The sequence below is a fragment of the Neopelma chrysocephalum genome, unplaced genomic scaffold (genome assembly GCF_003984885.1).
Source record: "Neopelma chrysocephalum unplaced genomic scaffold, ASM398488v2 Primary Assembly neopelma1_78, whole genome shotgun sequence".
In the NCBI taxonomy this organism is placed as follows: domain Eukaryota; kingdom Metazoa; phylum Chordata; class Aves; order Passeriformes; family Pipridae; genus Neopelma; species Neopelma chrysocephalum.
The window spans coordinates 457,474-479,587 of record NW_020897739.1 but is presented as its reverse complement, the minus strand read 5'-3'; the positions used below and the strand labels follow the sequence as shown (position 1 = coordinate 479,587).

General features: G+C 41.0%; 1 protein-coding gene across 22 annotated transcripts in view; it reads right to left on the bottom strand.

Moving 5' to 3' along the window:
- The window catches only part of ANK2 (ankyrin 2), a 176,529-nt gene that overhangs the window by 30,548 nt on the left and 123,867 nt on the right, over positions 1-22,114 (bottom strand). For 5 of the 22 annotated variants that reach the window (XM_027689836.1, XM_027689856.1, XM_027689848.1 and 2 more), the window contains 6 exons: positions 18,253-18,397; positions 14,666-14,768; positions 13,955-14,058; positions 3,860-4,084; positions 1,011-1,165; positions 21-232 (listed from right to left, as the gene is read on the bottom strand). In XM_027689836.1, the coding sequence (XP_027545637.1) occupies positions 21-232; positions 1,011-1,165; positions 3,860-4,084; positions 13,955-14,058; positions 14,666-14,768; positions 18,253-18,397 (944 nt within the window). Of the gene's footprint in view, positions 1-20; positions 233-1,010; positions 1,166-2,381; positions 2,481-3,859; positions 4,085-9,885; positions 9,922-10,795; positions 10,838-13,954; positions 14,059-14,665; positions 14,769-17,214; positions 17,227-18,252; positions 18,398-22,114 lie in introns of all 22 variants that reach the window. The other 17 variants (XM_027689840.1, XM_027689847.1, XM_027689838.1 and 14 more) reach the window with 9 other exon arrangements.

Sequence of the window (22,114 nt, the reverse complement as noted above, 5' to 3'; positions counted from 1 at the left end):
TTGTGATTGTTGCACCGTACCTGGAGGCCAACGCGGATTCGTTTGGTTAGAGCCCCTTCTGGGAAGACTGCCTGCACTTGTGGCACCACAGTGCTGCTCAACACCCCTCCCTCGGGCCCGATGAGGTTGCTGTCCTGTTTGATCCGGGACACCACGGCGAAGTACTGAGGGAAATCCCGGGTGATGATGCGGCAGATCCGCTTCTTCTCCAGCTCCTCTGGAGTGTCAAGTACTGAGGGCGGAAGAGGAGATGGTCAAAAGACAAGAGTTTCACACAACCTTCAAAATGCAGTCAAGCTTTTCACAGTTTGATGCAACTTACACAAAGTTTTTTAGTCTAGAAATCGAGGGGGAAAAGGAAACACACCCCAGTGTTCAGCTAAACCAGAGAAATCCGGAAAAGGACAGACAGACTGAACAACCAACTGAAGGGAGTTTAAGACAGCCAACAGAATATGTTGACATCTCCAAAACAAGCAGCCAAACACACCAAGGGACTTGTCCAAGCTCCTTTCTACTTCACATATTTAGAATGCCGTGAAGCAGCACAAAGAAAACGAAACTTCAAAACAAAAAACTATAGAAGTATGAGTTTGGCTTTAATTCTGTGAGGTGTCTTGTTTACTTTGGGGTTTGTTTGGGGTTTTTTGTCAAAAAAATAACAAATTCTGCAGCTCCAAGGCAGCCCAAGGCCATTCTGTTCTCTCAGAAAGCAAGAATACCCGTGACTGACATTTCCTCCCACACGTGGGGCTGCTTGGAAAGGATTAGTATGATAATTGCCTTGTTTTGGAAGGGTGTTTGCTATGGAAACTTTTTGTTTTACACCATGAAAAGGAGCAGCAGCAAACACAAGTGTAGCACCTCTTCCCCATTTTGTGATGGCAGATGTCTCGTCCCATGACTTCAGCAGACCAGGCAAGGGAAGTAAGCAAGTGGTCAAAGCTATTACCCCCAGCAAGAGCAGCAGTGCAGGAGCAGAATAAAAATCCAAGTCCCCCCCTGGATACCTTCATCCATCCCATTGAGGATTTCATTCAGCTCATCCTCAGTGTATTCACAGAAGTGCTCCTTCCAGCTGTCCCCGTTCTCGCTGCGCAGAATCACCAACTCCCTCTCCTTCCCACGCAGAGCAGCAAAGTGGGGGATCTCCACAATCACAGGCCTGGCACGGCAACACAGCGCATTAAATGCACACGGGAGAGAGGAAGAGACAGGATTAACAGCAACTCTATTCAGTCTGCTACAAAGTGACCTGGAATTCTACCTATTTGGCTGGAATACTTTGGCACAATCCTAAACTAGTAGGCCACTAACACAAACTAAATGTTTACAGGGACCCAGTAAGTGCTGAAGGACAGATGAAAAAGTGCATTCACCTCTTTCCACAGTGTGAATGAGATTTGGTAAGATAATAGTGCTTATCTGGTAATTTGGTGATTGTTTCGCAAATCCATGAAAAACTCATGCTCGTTTTAGTTGTCACTACTGTCTGGGTTAACCTGTGCAACTTCATTTCAAAGAGAATCTACTGTAACATATGGGAATAGTGGGACAAATTCTGATCTCACTTATACTAGTGCAAATCAGAATAATTTCATTGCTATCAGGGGGGCAGGTGTGTCCCGCACCAATTTACTTCTTTATAATTCTATATATTCCAATGAACTTATTCCTGATTTACACCTTGGGAGAGACACAGGAGGTCTGAGGAGATTGTCTGGGTTGCTACTGCAGTATAGGAGATAAGAATTTGCCTTGTTGCCTTACAAGCACATGTCAATACATGTATCAGCATAAGCGCCCATATATATATATATATACACACACACATATACACATGTGTACATATAATATATCTATATTTAGATATACATATACATACATACTCTTAGAAATAAGAGAGAAGATATAAATATATTTGTATAAATGCTCCTCTAATTAGAGGACTCACACAGGTTACCATGTACATAGTAGATGCCATGTGTTCTATCACACTGGTGGTATCCAACATACAACTTATTGATTGATCAGTCCTTCATACAAAAAAACAGCTTGAAATTTACAGTAGATTCTTTTTTTTTTTTTGTCCCAATCCAGGTTGCTTTGCTACAGACATCAAGCACATAACTAGGAAGATTTCATGCCAAAACAAAAATGAAGGCCACAGTACTCGAAGAAAAAGATACAAACATACCACCAAAACAAAACCACATACCACAAAGGTTGAAAAATGGTCCACTAAGGGTTAAGTGTACAAAATTTCAAATGATAGAAAGGGACAATATCATGGGCATAATGACAATAAAAAAATCATATTGCAGAAGGAGGAGAAGAATGGGGAGGTCAGCATCCATCAATTTGTTTCAAGTCTCTCCTACCCAAGGAATTTGGTCCCAGGAGGCCCCAGCTGAAGGATTCGGCTGACCAAGCTTTCTCCCTCATTAAGTGGGGGAGGAGCCGTAGGCAGATGAAGTTTACTGAGTACATCCAAAGCAGCAGTGAAAGAAAGAACATAAATAAACTTTATGTATTTTTTGTGCCAGAACGCCAGTGCCACTGTCTGGTGCACAGAGTGGAATTAGGCTGTACACTAAATAAGGTTCCGTCCTAGCCGTGACAATTTGGTGACCAAAATCGGCAAAATCAGTTTTGTGAATTTAGGATCTTGTCTTGCTTTATGGGGGCTTTGGCCATGAACTCGATGGGAACGGGATCTGGACCTTAGAATGCACCTCTGCAAACTGTGCAGTGATTTTCTGATTTCGCTGCCAGCAGAACACCCGGAAAAACCCTCGCAGGAAGGGCACAAAGACCTGAGAATGAACCAACTCTGCTACAGCCTTGTCCTTTAGGGAGACATTCTCATTAGATAGAGAAACCATTAAAAAAAAATGGGAGACATACTTAAAATTCATTTGTGTGCAACAGAGATAATGGGAAGACTGAATGTGAAAGCACAGTATTTCTTCTGCTCTTTAGATTTCTTTCTCCTTTCTCTTTAAGGTGACCAAGATGTGAAAAGAATAAGTGGTAGCACTAATGAAGATGGTAGCTCTGATGACTGCCTATTATAATAGGATTTTAAAGCAACTGAGTTGTTTCCAAATGGATTTAAACTATTGCTGTTCACAGAGTCGTTTCTTTTATAGTTTCTGAATGTAATAGAAGGGGTTCCTTCAATCGTTCCCTTCTGGATGCCACAGTTGATAGGGAGAACAGTTGGCAAAACAAATTTTTAGAAGTGCAAGTGACTGCTGCTTTCAGCTAAAATTGCTAAAACGAAATGAGCAGCAGACACAAATCTGACCTTTCTGTGGGTTTTGCAGGATAGGACAAAAGAAATGGCCAGAAAATTCCAGGGTTGTCCAATTGCTTAGTTTAGCAATTTCAACTCCAGAAAAATCAAAGGCACTGTGCTTCCCTGATAGTCCAAATTACTGATAACACAATAGAAGTCCCTAAAATAGCCCACTGTGTACATAGCAGGCTTCATATTCGGGGTTTAGATCAGTGCTGTGCTATTCATCTTTTAAATATAGCATGAACTGCCTTTTCTGGTTCTAAGGGAGTCTCTTCCCACTATAATATCCCACAACACTGAGTAATAATTATATCCACGGAAGCACATTAACCTTAGCGCTAGTGCTTAAAATACCCATTTTGAAAGGAAAAGGTGTAAAACCTCCCTGATTTGTTAAGTGGCAACCGACCTGTATTTCACACAACCTGCCTGCTACCATGCCACAAAGACCTTTTTCGCCTCACGTCTCGAAAAAAAGGAACCCTTCCAGTGCAACTTAAACGCAAAAATGTGGCTGAAAATGTTTTCCTCCGGGCCGTGTGGCCCCCCCCTTACCCAAGGAACTGTGCCCCAGAAGGTCCCACTTCGATGAGGCGGCTGGCCAGTCCTTCCCCTTCCACCATGGGGGGCATGGTGGCCAGCCGGTGGCGCTTCACCAGCCGGCAGGTCACGCGCGTCGGGGCCGTGCACTTGCGCGGGGGGATGATGATGCGCAGCCCGTTGTGCCGGCAGCCCCTCATGGCACCGCCGCGGGCGTCCACCATGAAGCTCACCAGGAAGCTGCAAAAATCAGGGAAAACCAGTCAGAGACGGAATGGTTAGAACGTTCCGTGGGTACGTTCCACATACGTAACGCGCTACGTATGTAAACGGGGCTCTTGCTCAAAAGGCACAATTAGAAAAAGCCTTTCTCCCACGGGAAGCACCAAATCATGCTGAGGTCATTTATTCATTAACAAGTGTTACCTAAGAGTTCTTCGCTGAAAGTCTTGTTTTACAGTGCTGCTGTTGGTAAAATACCAGCAGACACTAATAAATGTGAGCCTATATCACTCCTCGGTACCTGCAAACAACTGTGCTTAAAGTGGGCACTCATTAAATACTTCACAAGCAAATACGTCTCATTGAAGGAAATTATTTATGATTCAAAAATATAAAGCCAATTCTGACGGGATGGCTCGGGATTTTTTGGGGGGTTCTCAATATAATTTTATGGTTATTTGGTAAAATGTAATTTCTAACAAAAATAGGTTTGGATATTAAAAAAAATTAACCAAATTTCATTCTGGAGCGTGCGGATACAATTCATACTCCATCAATGGGGTTATCATAAAAAAAAACCTCAGCAAGTCATTCGTGCTTGAAGACAAATTTTGGGTTTTGGACAACAACAGTTACAGGCACCATATAAGAGGTGCATAAACTGTGTAAGAGATTTATTTATGGATTTTTGTTTGTCTGTGTTACTTTGCACACCAAGGCAGTGTCCCACTGGAAAACGTAGAGGTGCACAAAGCCATCTACAGGGAGCCCTCGTCTAGCACAAGGTAAACTATTTATTTCTTTTTCTTTAAGAGGGAGAAAAACATTTCGTTTTGTTTGGAATTTCTTTTGTGCTTAATTTTTTGTAGTTCCACATATAACCAAACATAGATTTTGACAGATTTGGGACATTCTTGGGAAAGGTGTAGAACTACTTCCCCTTTTTTTTTTTTTTTTTTTTTTAACTGTTTTATGATTTAGGATCATGCCTGATGTGGGATGGGAATGTCAGGCTGCTGGAAGTGAAAGTAAGAGTAGAGGAGACAGAAGGGTGTCAGGTCTAGTTCTAGCCACTAAAATAGAATCATCTCATGGGGTGTCGCAGAAATGCTATTTGAAGGACCTGCAACAGAGAAAATATACTCCCTTGTAACAGGAGTAACGAACACAGGGATTTTTCCACTGTCCCCTTGACCGTTCTGTGCAACAAACATTGCATCCATTCATTGTCCACACAAAGAATTCCACATGCTATAAGAACACAACACTCGACACACCGTGCAAGTCAGAGGGATGGAGGATGGGAAGGAGCCACAAGCGCCAGTCGGAAGCACACCATGCACCACGGATGCCAGTCTGTCTCACACATGCAGTCTCCTAGTCTACTGCCATTCAGATACCTCTAGGCTTTGCTTAGTGTAAAACTCGGGGTAGTACAACCATTATCTCATTCCTTAGAGCTTGGTGTTTCTGTGGTTTTAACAAGGGGGGAAAAAAAGAAAATGAAAACATTTTACAGCTTCCATTGTCTGGGGGATTAGTTGAGAAGAATGGGAGCTTCCTTCACAAAATACATTCTTTATACAGGGTAAAGCACAGATGAAAGAAGAGCTTAAGAGACACTAAGTGCTCAATTGTTGCACTAATGCTCTTGGCTTGCACTGCAATTGCCCGGTAAGTGCATGAAGTGGTGTTATCAAAGTGGTGCTGTTTCCGGAGAATTGGTGCAGCTCTCCAGTACAACGGGTGTTGTTTGAGGCAGTTAGTGACGCTGCTGGAAGAGGAGTTTCACATTTTAAAGCTAACGCTGTGAGCAACACAAACGCTCCCCCACAATTACCAGAAGCTCTGACTGAATCAAAGCAGCATTCACATTTCTCACTGGGTAAGCCGTCATGAACACAATTCTAGGGAGTCAATTATTCTCATTATTGACATAATACTCAATATTGTGTACTTTAACATCAGGATCACTTTCTGTCGCTGTCCAGTTAGTGCTGGGTCACCTGTCTACCCTATGTCCTCCTTAGCTTATCTCCACACGTGCCTCAGCAATGCCAAAACCACTGTTAAGTGCCAGAGAAAAATACACGGGAAAGGTGGGGCTCCAAACCAAATCTCCCTTCTATTAACATGGTTGCAACTCTTTCTCTCAGTTTAAGTTTACTGAATGTGCCTGCTGGGTCAGTAAATCTATCACAAAGTCAATCAGTCATCTCTCACTGAGATCAACCATTGCTCCAAAGAGTGGAAAAACAGGCAAGGACAAGTCTCACTGGAAGGTGGACACAAAGATAACAATGGTTAAAATGAAGACAGTAAGACATTATTATTATTCACTGTAAAAACAGCTGTTTCTATCATAAGGAAGACCTAAAGTAGTTATTCAGACAAGCACAGAATAGTGTGAGCACAGCACAGAAAGATTAGTGCCAATTATCGCATTATGGAGGAGCCAGTTCACAAACCCAGCTGCGTAATACTACAAAATTCCTGGAAAACAGATTTTGGAGAACTACCATGAATACATGCAAAGGAAAGAAACTGAGAGGGAAAATTTCTCAGCTCTAGACCTCAAAGGATAGTACACTGACACAGGATTTATAGAGCTGACATAGAGTGTAAAAACACATCCTTTTCCACCACACCACCCTGTTTATTTCCCACCCTGTTGCCATATCCATTTTGTCATGCACTTATTTAATCCAATTTCTTTCCATCTCTTTTTTTTTTAATCAGCACATTTCACATACTTTTGGATATGCAAGAGGGTGAAGCCAATAATTCATAATAATGCATTTTCTGAATCACAGCAGACTCTTTTCCTGCCTATTTGCCACATAATAGGGCATCTGGAATGTGCCATTACTGATCCAGGACCGGAAAAGTTTTTCCCTTTTGAAGGAGTGTGTCTATCAATATACAGATAATTCACACAAAACTAATGCGTGATATAAAATATGCTTTCTGAAATGTGCATTTGGGAAAGTGAAAAAATTGTATGACTAATATAAAGGAAATGTAAAATGCAAACTAATTATTTTGCTGCCCACACGCACACACGTTATTTTTCCTCTCTCCAACACTTCTTTTACCAGTGTTGTTGAGTGACAAGGCTGAGATAGGAAGAGATTGCACTCAATATACAAAACTAGCAGGAATAATTGGCAGATGAAGCCATCACTCTGAGAAGTGATACCTTATGGTGATAAAATTCCCATGGTCAAAAAGAAAATAACGCATAATAGCAGCATATTAATAACCCTAATTTCATATATACTCCCTGAAGCTGAGCAGGAAACTCAGAGCTTATCCCACGAGCCAACTGCATGGGGCACAACTAAAAGCACTATCAACCATCTGTGTACAGAGAACTAAGAGAAGAGGGATCATTAAAGAGAAACACAAATGGTTCAAGAGGGGAAAAAAAGAAAGGGAAAAAAGGTAAATAAAGGGGATTAAAGGAACTTTAACTTAAATTTTAATTAAGTGATGAGTCAAAGCAGATTATGGGTAAAGGTGTATCTTACTCAAAGACAGCCTTTGAGTAAGTTCCACTTCCAGTTTTAAAGGTTCTGGTAGAAATGAAACATAACACAGACATGTGACCCCCACAGTCTTGCAAATTGGATCGATACTGAGCTTTCCTGGGATATAGCAAGGTGGCAGTGCAACATAACAGCCAAATCAATGAAACAAATCAGGTTTGGGGAAATCATTGCCTCCCTCTTTTAAAGAGAATGAAGGGGAAATCAGGATTATTTTTCTAAAGAAAAAACAAAGTGCAAAAGCAATTATTTTATAGGAATCAGTTATAGGCTGCAGGGCAGTCTATACATGCTTCTGTTAAACACACGGCAGTCAGCTCAAGCACCATCCATCATTCCCTTCTAATTTAGTAAGACTTACTCAAAAATTAGAGGCCATTTCGTTCTCCTCCACTTTAGAGCAATTAAAAACTACATACCTGCCATGTGAAAGGTAACTACGCCAAGTAACACTGGCTACAGTGTCCCTCTGGTTGAAGACACACACAAAGGCCCCTAAATCTTTCAGGTTGTTTCCATACCTTCTACAGAGAGCAGAGCAAACAGAGATGGGGTTTCTAATGGCTTCACTTGAACAAAACACAGACAATATCACGCATTGGACAGAAGGACAAAAAGTTGGGGTGTGTTTTCATGAAATTTGTATTTCAGATCAGAGCCTGAGTCACTTCCTTTGATGACTTTATTCATATAGAATTAACTTGGTTTTATTCTGTATCTATCCTGATTTGAAAGAGAACAGCAGGATGAACAAATAAATTAAAAAAGGGATGTGTCAGTGCTGGAGAGGGTGAAGGAAGATACTTGTTGTGTGCTTTGTGAGGAGTCCCTGCCCTGTGAAGAGAGAGGCACAGCCTCAGGTGTTGGCACTCAAACACACGTCCCATTCTGCAGAGTCACTGGGAGAGCCATGCAAAACCCAGCAGGGGAAGGGGCTTCCTGGGGCAGGCAACAGTTCTTGGAACACACAAAAGAGGCAAAATCTACACCACCACCTTCATACACTCGGCTCAGGTACGATTATTCTCTCAGACTGTGCAGCCACACATGCGCTCATCGGGCAGCAGGAAACAAAAGCTCCAAGGAGAGCACATCCACTGGAGACACATGATAGAACTTTTCAGCACAGGTTTTCTGAACTTAATAACAGAAACTGGGAAACAAGGAGATAGCAGCATTCAGTGTTAGTCGCAGTGTGAAGAAGCAGAAACAAACAATCAGGGTGCTTCAGCCATCCCAAAGTGTTCAGCAGGAGGAGGAGAACCCGGAGAGGCTGAAATTCCGAAAAAAGGCCTTGATCCAGCTCCCGCTGAAGTCAACAGCAAGTCATTCAACTACCTCAGCGTGCTTTCCAGCAGGCTGCAACTGTGCCATACAGAAACAAGGCAAAATACACATTCCAGGAGGACAAAAAACATGATCCTACGTGGGAAACTGCTATAGTATTGACTCCTGATAACATCCACTGCATTAGCCAGCTGCTGAGAGACTGAGTGACGTGGCCGAAAAATACGGGGTTGTAGTCTGGGGGTTCATTTAGCCATTTTACAATTTTGCACAGCTGAATATTTAAGGAGATTTTCACCTTTCTACGGTTATGTTAAAGGAGCTGAAGAGGTGGCAATAAACACTCAGTTTTGCCAAGGGAAGATAATCTCCTCTGGGAATGTTCAGCTTCAAGCACTGATTAACTATCACACAAAAAAATACATGTGTCATGAAAAATAATATACACTCAGACTGGGCAGTTATTCTATTAGTTCAAATATGGTGGCACAATTGGGTAAATGTGGCCTAGGGAGAGGCTCTGAAATATTCTTTATATAGACAACGAGATAAAAGGCCCACTTAATAATTTAACAATTACAGTGGTTTGTGTTGGGTTATTTGTGGAGGGTTTTTACCTTCCTTAAAATATTAATATTAAAGCATGCCACGGACAAAGAAAGGGTATTGTTAAATAAACCAGTGGTTAAAACAATCTAGGAATGTATAAGGAGCTTTGTTAAGTTTTTTTTTGCAGTGGACTTACTACGTGTTCAGAACTCTTTTGTTATAGATGACAAAGCAGAGGGAGAAAGTGGGCACTTACTGTATAAGAAGAGAAACAGGGCCACATGTAACTATTCCTGCTAGTTAAATTGATTTTTTGTCTTGGCTAACGTGCACTATCAAAACACAAAAGCATCCTGAAGTGAGGTAAGAGGGGAGGATAAATAGGGTGGGTGAGAAGTGCAATGTATTAAAGAAAGAAATTATGCAGAAGTTCACCTGCTGTTGTCAAGATCAAGACATGGAGAAGAGCATCTGCAATAGAATAGATGATTTAACATCAAAAAGGAAAAGAAAGGGGGGGGGGGAAAGAATGAGTTAAATGAAATACTGAAATATTGGGAAAAAAATGAAACCGATTTCTAAATCAAACACATGAACATATTCAAACACATGTGCATATTCATTCCGTGTGAGAAGGTAGGAGTGAGCGTGGGAAATAAGCCCTGGTTACAAACGGCCACTGCTACTACAGGAGTAAAACTCCAGTGATCTGGGTCCTCTACAGACATTCTCCTACTGGAAGTCAGATGCCTGAAATGCACAGTTAGATCAGATTTAGGGGAAGTGCTGTTCGGTTTAGGCATCCACATGTGAAACGTGGGCCATGATTTATCAGAGGGCAAGGAATCGAAGGTAATTCCAGCCAGTGTTCCTGATTACACGATGAATCACAATTTCTTTTCTTTGATTTCCCTATCTACAGCTTCTGTCCTCCCCTCTTCTCCATTTCAACATGTTTCTTGTCCTCCTTTTGTTCTGCAGAACAACAAATTCCAAACTTTCAGTTTGACCTGTTTAGGCCCTCTGTAATCACTTGGTGTCACACAGTTAGTTTTCCAATGTTCCTTTTTCTATGGATCTCCATTGCCATTTTCTTCCATTAACTTCCATTAATTTGCTATTCATGAAACACATCCGCTCTTTTTCCTTCCTGTAACTTTCTGAACAAAGGCCATAAAGCTACAGCAAATTTTGAAGTCATTCAGACTTTCAGATTTAAGAAATGACTATCAGCTGGTCGCTGCCAGGTCCTGTTTCCATAACGATTTCCAGGAAATCAATCTCACATTGGGAAAAAGCAATGTTATGGATTCAAAATACAACACTTCAAATAGATTTTGATTACCTTGTTAGCAAGGATCCAGCCTCCTTTTTTGCAGACATGCAGCTAAGAATGATAATTCACATTATTTGTCACAGTATGAGATGCCCAGTCCCTCATCCTTCACCTTTTTTCATTGATGGAGGCAACGACTTCCAGAAAGACAAACTCACTAATAATATCCCAACTTTTTTTCAAGATAGAAGTACTGATACTCTCAAATCATCAAAGTGGGATTTCTCCATCAAATTATATATATTCAATATCTTTCATTAAATAGGAGTTTTACTGTGAGCAAGTCAGAGCTGGAACATTTGCAGAGCTGCTACGTATTTTCTCCAGAACACAAAATCAAGTTAATATCAAAGCCTAGACCCAAAGCTAAACACTGCAAGAGAAATCTTTCAGTTCAGTGATTTTTTTGCCTTCCAACTTCCAAGAAAATTTGTTCTTCCACAATAGGATATGGTGAGGTATGAGAGTAAGACTATGAAACATATTTGAATTATGTAGGTGTAGTTCTGTCTGTCACAACACTTCAGCAGGAAATTATAAATTATATCCCTAATATCACCAGCAAAGCGATAATACTCTTTATCTTATTGGATGTTTAGCACCCAAACTTTCTGGTATACTCAGAGGTCCTTAACATAGCTCAATATGTAAGATCAGACTGTTTTATGAGGAGAAGCAAATCTGATCTGCTGAAAGGGAGTTTAAATGCAGGAATTTATATTTTTACCTTCAGCCAATGCATGAAACTACTCAGAAACTGTCAGCTGTGTAAAATGTCCAGGAGATCTTTATGTTGAGATTTTGAGCACTACAAGAATGTTACCTCTTCAGAGAGAAATGTTTTCTGGGTTTTGAAACGGTTGCCAAAGACTCTGACAAAAGATCTTGTTTTTCCTTCCTTACTGATGAAATTATCAACACATTGTAACAATAGTTACATTCACTTTTTAAGCAGACAGTTAAAACATTTTCCCCTTCTGAAATTTCAGACACGGAAGGGGTTTTGGTCAGTTATGCAAAGGCTGAAATATGTGCCTGTGAAATTCCACACTGAGAGAACAGTTCTCTCTGAATTTATGCTTTTGCTGGGGGTGATCCACAGAAACACTTCCCTACAACGGGACATCAGTAAGAATCCAACAACAATTTGGGGTTTACCACTGAAACAGTGCAGGGTGTAACTTTTTTCCTTAGATCGCACAGAATACAAATTTAAAATCTTCTGTGACCAGTAATTCATGTCCAATGCCTTGCTGATATGTTATTTCACAATCAGAATTCAATGCATTTTCAGTGTCTTGGGCAAAATCAAGGCCAGACCTTTGCCCAAGGCCACTGACAGTGTTTATACAGGATTTCTTTGAAAATTCTAAGAGTTTTCTTTTATGGCAGATAAATACTCTTTCACTGCACGCACCCAAATGTTAGCAGTGCTGCTGGTTCAGAAGAACCTACTAATATATAGTGTTTGTCTGGATGTGGAGGAGGGTGTGGGTGACAAGAGGAGTATTAATGACAAACACATTTGTTGTTCCAGTACTTCTACAACTGTTTCACTTTCAAAAGCAAACTCTAACAGTCAATGTACTTAGCTAAAAAAAAAAAAGACATATACCCCAACAGTTCATGATAATTTGATGACTTGGACAAATCTAAACAAGATAAAAATGACGTGGTGTATGACCTTTTCCAAAGGCTAAGGAATCATTATTATAGGTTTCTTTATTACAATATTTAGTGGCAAGTTAGTTGGTATGTATAGAAAGAGGAACATAATTCGTGTCACGTTAAAGGTCACTATTTAATATAAGGTTGCAGGAGTGCTGCTCCTATTAAAATCAGATATCTTCTCCTACCACTAGCATCCTGGTCATCCCAAAAGATTGAAATATCACTAATATAATTTAAAAGAAAACCACAAAATTACTGCACATTCAAGAAATAAATGCCACTCTCCTAGAAAGTCTTTAGTTCATCCTCTGCAATGACAGGAAAGACCTACCTTTCTGAAAGGGAAAACTAATACAACCTTTGGAAAAGTCTAGAATCTATTTAGGGTTAGAATAAAGCACCAAAGCCATTTTAAAGCTTACCAGCATATATAGAAACACATACATACTTTACATATTAAGTACTTTCATTTCATTTGTTAGTTCTAGAGCTCATGAAAAGCAAATCCAAACAACATTGGTCACAGCCAAGTACCCTCCTATCAGTCAACAAAAATACTTCTCATCTGTGTCACATCAAGCAGTTTGCAATCACAGTTATGACAATATTGTTCCTCCTCTAGACCTGTCATTCCAAATGGGACCTCAGTGCTATTTTCTGAAAGATACGGACTGTAAGATAGTTGCAAAGTCATTTGAGATTAACAAAACTCATCTTTCCCCTTGTGATGTCCAGCCATGCTGTGTACAATGTAGTGCCACAGAAGTTAAAGGCTTTTTAATTACATCAGCTCTTTTATGAACTCATCTGCACGTTTCTAATCAAACCTCATGGCAGAACACAAGTGTAGAATTCAGTGTAAAAAACAGAATTACTTAAAACACAGTAAGTAGGAGTGTTTAAAAGGCCAGCCAGGATAAGCTTTCTAAGCATGAACTTGGCTGGGCCTGCAGTTTGACCTGCCTTATGCCACAACAACGGGCTTGCCTAAATGCAAATGCTTAAGAAGAGTCAGTTGTGAGAATACATGAAGAGAGTGCCCAAATATACACAAAACACATGTTTAGGTTGCTTGGCCATTCCTGCAATTTGAAAGGCAAACACCAGAGTCAATGCTCACCTAAACTACTCCACTAGCACGGTAAGTACTCATCATCTGGAATGATTAGGCCCTTGATCTCAATTATTGCTAATTCCAAAGAGGCAGTGATTTATTTCTCCATAAAATTCACACAATTCCTGCGTGTATGTGTCAATTATCTTATTCATTCCTCTTGAACTTGACTCAGGGCTCACTGACTTGCAGCAATTTCAGTGAACAGTCATGGTACTCAGGTTTGCTTGATTGTCAGAGCTTAAGAGATCATAACAATTTATTGACAGCTCCAGGAGGCAAGGAATTAAAATACAGCTCATAGTTAAGCATTAGTTGAAGCTGCTGCCACTGCAGGTACTCTCTTTCTCATTTTTAAGTAAAATGCTAATTGATACACTCACCCTGAGTGAATAGGGCTGGAAGAAAGAGCCACATTGTCCAAGTTTTCAGGGCCCCAGCTTAAGCGATAGGAATTCCTTTCAGCTTCTTTGGCCAGAGTTGTTACCTTGGGAAGCAAAAAAAAAAAAAATCCAACCCCTTTTATTGCAATGAAACCAAATAATCAACCAAACAATAAGACGTATTTTGCATAGCAGTGCCTAAAACATAAACATTTTTTAAAAAGAAAACAAAGGAGTAAGAATAGAATTAAGATATTAGAAACCCCTCATTGTAACATTCTGTATTTGCTTAAAGTAATCCTGTGTTAGTGGTATCAGTGAAATGAATGCTGTGATTTACCAAGAGGGCATTTCCTAAATGTCTTTTTTTAACTAAAAGCATGTTTCAGGAGAGTATCTTTGAGTACAATGGCTGTGAGTTCATTAGAATGTTTAGCCCGATGGCTGTAGCAACATTCAAAAATCAGCTAAAATGGAGAAAACATTAAGAACACAGTCCTTGTAATTCACACAGCTCATCCACTTATTTTGGAATAGAGTTTAACACTGCATGGTACAATATGCTGTTAAATATCAGCAAAAACAGAGAGACTGGTACTAAAATTAACAAGCAGCGAACACCACACAGACTCATTAGTGCGATTTACGCCGAGATCTTTTTCTCTGCCCCGATTTCTCCCGGCACCGAGTGAGTCCAGGGGGTTTTCTTACCTGCTGGCTGGGGATCACCACGGTGTCGTCGATCATGGCGCTGTCCCGCAGGTAGGAGGCGTGGCTCAGGGTGTGGGACCTGTCTGAACTGAAGGACCGCAGGCTGGCAGGTTGGTAGGATGGCATAGCAGTGCATCAGCAGCACGGATGATTTTGGGAAGGTGTCATGACAGAGCGAGTGGGAGAATGAAAGAAGCGTGCAATTAGCAACGGGATGCAGCTTCCAGGGGGAGCAGATCTCAGTCCTGGGGGAACCTCCCTGACCGTGGGCCACAAAGCCTCTCCACTGACTCAGCTGCTTCAAAATGCAGAACCTAGAGATTAATCTACATGATAGCTTTATACTCACAGATACTTTAGGCTTGGCTTTGTGGCATGATAGTTTCCTTACAACAAAAAGCATTAATTTCTTTTCAGTAAGGCTCTCCGGAGAAGTTCTCCGCTACGTCCCACAAACCACTGCGGAAAACCAGAACGCTGCCACCTGAGGAAAAGCTGGAATGACTCTTGCCCCCCCAACCTAATCTCTCCCCTTAAAACTGTAAATAAGTAAGCTTGACGTCGTCCCCTGGAAGGTACACGCAGCAAGGTGAAGTGTGGCCAGCCACAAGCTCCTGTGGAAAACAGGACCTTTCCCGTGAATGCCAGCAGCATCTTTAGGGAGGCAGTCCAAATGGGAGCACGGATCTCGCTGTGAGTACGCACAGCTCCACAGAACACTGGTTGCTGTAGCAATGAGAGGTGCAAGGCAGTAAATAAGCTGCTTCCAAGCACTGGCTCAGAACGTAACTGCAGCATCCACCAGCAAAAAGCAAAGAAAAAAACCAGACAAATAGGACGCCACAGAAGGACATACTGAGGTAAATGGGGTTTCTGCTACCAAACAGCACTAGTTTTGTCCCTTCAATATTCGCTGCCTGCAGTTTTACAGGATTGGTTTTTAAAAGAGATCAGCCACCTTCAGATGTTGTACGTGTACTCTAGAGGAATATAGTACATATAACTGAAGGCAGCAGTTTTGTTTTCCTGGCTTACACATCCGTGAGTAGTACTCAGAATGACTAATAAGCGGGATCAGAACAATAGGCCATTTATCTGGATACGCAGATTTTTAAAGGATAATTCATTTTCAGAAGTTAGCAAGTCATGCATTCACTACAGACATGAGTTTCAAGTGCTTTAAGTGCAGTTCAAATACCATCTGATTCAGATCACTCAGCCTTTTTTAACAATAGCTACATTCACTCGGGTTTGGGGTTTTTGATCCATTTTTAAAAGCAAAATGGTTACCTCGTTTTTATTAGAAATATATGACATGGAAGAATAATGAATGCTCTGGATGACTGACTCATACCAAAGGCCTGTTTAGCATCCTAGATGGACTGTACAAAACTGGAAGCAAAGACAGGCACTACACAAGGATCAGGTTTTGGAAAGCCTTGAGAAAAAACTAAACCAACAGTGAACATTTGTTCTTTGGCTGAGAAATGAGCCTCAGTAGCAGACCCCATTTGCCCTCATTATCCTGTGTTCATTTCCACGTTTGACACTTCCAGAACTGCTTTGCTGTGCCATGCAATGCTTGTGAGAGAGTCACCATCCAAGTTGTAGGTTCTGCTATTCAGCTACTGTCATGTCCTGGACAGACACTTAATGAAAGGAAGTCTGAACTAATGTTGGCTGGTTATCTCCACAGTGATTTTGTCCATCTTCACTGCTACTACCACCACGACAGGTATATATCCACTATGTACACTATGTGTACATAAGGTCCAGTAAATACATCGAGGGTATGGGCTTTATCTACAGGCACACACATGACTGAGGTTTGCAGTTAATTGGAGGTTTAAATTTCTTTCTAAATTCAATTTCAAACCTAGTGCTCAGATGGCACTGCCCCTCTCTGTGTGATGGACCAGCTAAATGAAGAGCAAACCAGTAGTTAAAGACTCAGAAATAAAGGTACTTCAGGAACCCTTTTAAATAAAATAAAATTTAAAAAAAAACTACCTAAATCAGAGCCAAAAATACCGTCTAAATATAGCTTCTTTCCAAATCTGGTTGATGGATTTTAAGTCACAGAGGCTGTGGGGCCAATAGCACTCAGCCACAGAGATGGAACTGTGGAACCCAGGAACGCTCCTGAACATAAGAGTGGGCCTTATGTATCATCCTTCTCTTCTAAGCCCTGAGCAAGGCCCAGGTGGTATCCAGAAAATATAAGCAGCATTCCTTAGCCTAGTTTCTAACCTGGATACCTGGGAGACCACGTTGCAGGGCACATCTACCAGCCTAGAGATCTAACAAGCTCTAGTCCAGTTAAATGTAATTCCTGTTGAAGTATATGTTGTTTCAGAGGCTGAGAAAAAAGGTGGTATCATTGAAAACTGTACAAATCAACCTTGAGAACACTTTCCAACAGCAGCATCGTTCATTTGGTCCTCCAAACCAACTTCCTGGCATACAGCAGGCCTCCAAGGTGGATGAACAGAGACAGGTGCCACAGAAGGGTATAGAGACAACAGGTGTTCATGCTATGTGATACCTACCTGGGCATGATGCTAATGAAAGCATATGGAAAAGAAAGAAAAATGAAGGGGAGAGAGAAATAAAATAAATAGGGAAGATGGTTACAAATGAAAAATATATGTTTTGAAATCAAATTGATCAATGCATAAGGTTACATGAGTCTAGACTGCTTTAGACTGTTCTGCTTTACTGAATTTCTTGGAAAACCAAAGTCGGTATAATGCAATGAAAATCACATTAAAGCAAAAGCAAAACAATGGAACCAATCTCTGTGAAAATTCTTAAAACCAGTAACCTGAAGGTGACAGAAAATGAGACCATGGAGTTAGAAAGACGTTTTTCTTCTTTCATTCTTTCTCCCTTTATAATTTTGCTTCATTTCAGTATAATCATTCTAAATGGGAGCTTAACTTAAACTGGCTTAAGATCTGCATGCACAATCATTTGTATACATCATCTTAAATAAAATCTTTGTTACCATGGAAAGAACAAAAGGGTTTGACTTCAGGCACTCTGCTGTAGTTCATAAACTTCCTCTAGGAGTTAAAAAGCCACACAGTCACTTTGTTTTCAGTAGACTCACTGGAACTGCCTAAAAACCAGCAAAGACTCCAGGCTTGTGAGACCTGAATGATGGGATTTACACATGCTGTGAGGAAAACCAAACTGTTTCCTGACATCTTTTGTTCCAGGAGCAATTCACAGCCCACTGAAGTAAACAGAAGGGATCCTACTGATTCCACTGAGCTTCGGAGATGCTGCCAGAATAACAATCAAGACTGGAAAACGAGGTAGGTTAAAAATTCTGTTGCCAAGACTTCCACTTTCTTCTTTTATTCCCTTTAGTGTACCCCAGTTCTAAAGGCAGTAAGTCCGGAGACATTGCTGACTTACAGCAGACATTTCACACCCAGGAGTGCCTGGGTAGCTATTCAGAACTAGAACTGTGGGTGTTCCTCTGCCAGCTCGAGTGGGAGACCCTGAAAAGGGGATTTCAAACGTATGTAACAAAATGAGTGTGGAATTATCACAAGAAAAGTGATGTATCAGAGAAATACCTGTCCGATCGTCCTCCTTCCAAGCTGTACCTCAGGTAGTTCATACCATCCAAGAACTGGCTGCTTGGTAAAGAGTCATCTCCTAGTTCTCGGAGGTCTTCTGGCCTAAGGTACTCTCCCCCATCTCCTGTCATTGTGTCATCACCTGTAAATCAATCACAGAAGGGACAGAGCTCAGCACACGCAGGGGTGGGATTCCATCTGCACAGCGGGATCTAACAGCTGGACAGCACAATCAACAGGAAGGCATTTCTCACTCAGGAAACACTGCAAACCACAAGCAATTAATATATATAATGACACTGCCACATCAAGCAAGACATTAAAAAAAATTGAAATCAAGGTGATTAGATTTAATCTATTTTTTGCTGTTGCACGCACTGGTAAGGGGCACATTTCTTTGCTATTCTCTAAAGTCTCTCTTGTTCCTTTAATCTATTTCAGCTCTCTGGTCACAGCTATGCTTTATCCCAGCCTGACAGTTTATGGTTAAATATCCCCACTTATTTGACTGTAATCTACGTGTTTGTAGAAGAAAACATATTTTCTGTGGCCTTATGCCTTATAGTTGCAAATCCTAATTTAAACTCTCCACTGTCCAACCTCCACATCATATGAGGCTCTCTCACCCATGTTACAACATCCTTCTGTGATCAGCAACAAAATTCTTATTTCTAAAACACAGCAACATCCAGAAACTGGAAATAAGCTCACCTGCACAGATGGGAATGATCATTATTCAGAAAAGTAATTCCTAATGAATCACAGCCTAAATGACCATTCTGACACAGTAACCTTTATGTATATACTCTGAACAACAGGGTTTAATCTTTTTTTTTTTAGGTCCAAAATTATTTTCCCCAGGAAATTCTGTCTATATGAAGTCACAGTTTGCTTTCCCCAGCAGACTAACAAAACAGATCCCATTGCCAAGCAACATGTAGATATTTCTTTTCATTCCCTTTTGCAAGATGCCTTCTCTCCACAGTTTCTTCCTGGATATTTCAGTCATCTTTCCAATTACTGGATGAGCCTGCCAGATCCTAGGCCATGGATGGCTTCAAACTTTCTCGTTTTCTAAGCTGTGTGGGCAAACTGGAGGTCATCTTGATATTTGTTTTCACAAAAACAAATCAAGCTACTTTTTCTAGCTTGATGTTTCAGCTAAGAAATAAGTAATTCGTTATTTGTCATCTAAAACTAAGTAAACTTTGGGGTGTTTAAGACTTTTTTTTGTATACAATAATATTATATGTAAAAATGAGGCTTGACTCTTTTCAGTGTAACAACAAGAGCTCTTGAAAATTCCATCTGCCCACATTAAGAGGGAGAAACTGGGCACAGTTTCACAGAAAACAATAAAATGCATTTAATCATTTCATGTTTCCTGTCTTCTGACAGACGATGCCTCCTGTTTCCTGGGAATGTCACATTATAAAGCACAGGGCTAAGTGAAAACTTGGAAGATATTAAGGCAATGCTGTTAATCAAACAGTAAAAGGAATTCCAAGTTATATTTCAAATAAACTAGATAATTATAATCATGCCAGACATTCCAGCTATAATAGAAACAAAGGCAAAATCTTCACCACTTTCATCACACCCACATCCTTAAAAAAAACAAAAAAAAAAATCCAAAGTCTGCTCTTATTCCAGCTTTGGCCTCTCATCTAAGAGTTGTCAATACCAGGGCTAAGTACCTCTGTTTGATGTGCTGGGAACATCTGCAAACAGAAACCAGACTATCCATGGATATCCTTCAACAGCAAACTAATCTTGAGGGAACTAGAAGATAAAGTCACTCCCCACCAGCCCCTTGTGCCCCTCCACCTTTCCTTAATGAGATGAACTCCCAAGGAGTTCCTTGTAGTATATGAAGGGGAAAACCACATGCTTAAGCCTCAGTGATTGCATATTTAGCTGACCAAGGCCTTCCTTACACAGCAGATCTTACCAGATGTAGGGCTTTGTGGCCCTACAAGAAATTATCCTTTTTAATTGTGCCAGAAATGATTTGTCTGCCATCACATTCCCCATCAAATTAATGCCAGGAACATTTTCCCCACTCACACTAAGCAGTCTGGGACAAATATAACCCTTGACACTGGTGCTCCATTGTTTGCAGTGGTCACCTGTGAACTCACAAGTAGATTTTGAGGAGTCACCTGCTTAGTGATTTATCTTCTATTTCCTAGAGAGAACACCTTCCCAGCTGAACCCCTGCCCTTGCTGCTGCTGTTGTCAAACGTCTGAACACAGTTCTGAGCATTTTAAATCACTGAACAGGCTACTAAGTGACACAGGATACATTCTGAGATCACATATCTGCTCCTTCAGCGAGAGCTTGGCTGGACACACAGGATTTTACTGATGCCCAGGAACTGGAGACCCACACTGATAGGGCTGTACTGACATCTGCAGCACAGTCAACTCGTTTAGGGAAGGCTCAACAAAGGCACTTCCTACCATTCCTGCGCTTCTTCTGCTCCTAAATGAACTGCAAAACACAACTGCTGTATGAGAATTGCTCTGGAATTGTTTCTCACAAAACACAGAGAAAATGTAGGCAAAAGTTAAAAAAAAGAAATAAGTAAAGAAAGGGGTCTGTGTCAAACTGCCAGAAGTTGCTTCTAATAGATGTTTTTAAAGCCAGATACAGTTATGTGAGTTTGCCAAAATTATTGTTTTCTCTACAGCATGCAGATAAGTTTACAGTTCACCACAGAAGTGCTGCTCCTTAAAGGTAACAGATGGAGAAGGGAGAGCTATGGCAAGAAAAATTTTTATGGAATACGTATACTCCAGAGTTTCTGTGACACTTTCCTTGGACACCTTCACTTCCCTAAAGTCAATTCTCCACTTAATGGCCCACACTAGCAGTTTCCCTGGATTACAGTTTGGCTAATGCTTTAAATTTTCTTTACTTTTAGCCAGTCAGGAAAGCAGGGTCTCACGTGTGGTTTCCTGCAGGGTTTCAGACATTAATACATTGAACAGTTCCTGGCTGCAACTTTAACTTCCAGGTTTAATTAAGGAAATTAAGTTTTCCCACTAATTAAGGTGCTCCTGCAGAGGAATTATGTGCCTGTACACCAGCAGTGAATTGTGCCCATTTCTCACATATATGCAGCAGTATTTGCTACTCCAAGGCCATGTGGGGAGGCACCCAGGAAATTCACTGTTGTATTTTAGCACTGTGAGTTTTTTTTCCTTTTTGATCAGAAATCTGATCCAATCAGGTATGAATTAGCTGTGAACTGCTTCCTGGAAATCTCAGATCACATTATGATGTTCTTAAGTGACACAGCAGTTCACAGACCTGCCACCCTGTCACTGATGCACTTCCATGAAGGGACAGCAAATCCTGCTTTTACACAGAAACTATTACAGTGACTCTGTTGGAACCAGGCACAGGGTTGACTCCTCAGCAATTTCTGGACAAGTTTCCCTCACGAAAAAAACAATTTTTTTTCTACTGATACTGGGATTCCAATGGGTTTTTGAGAGTCCATTGACTACTTGCACATGAAAACCTCTGTCTATCCCTTTTCTGCAATTGAAATGTCAGCATTAATTACTGTTTGGTGTGAGCTGACCTTCATGGTCGTGCCCATCTCAGGCCATGCTGCTTCTGACAGTGGTGTCTCACCTTTTACTTCAGCCTTTCTGTTCCCTTCTGCCTGTAAAAGTCATCTGGTGGGAAAACAACTTGTCAGTACAAACAAAGAGATTGATTTGCAGACGGATCAGTTCTCTGGGTTGGTTCATCACATGGTGAAACGTTTGTGCTGCCAGAATGGAGGATGTGGGGAACCACGGTCACAACTTGACTGCTTCTGCAGCAGCCACAACTTAAGTCTCG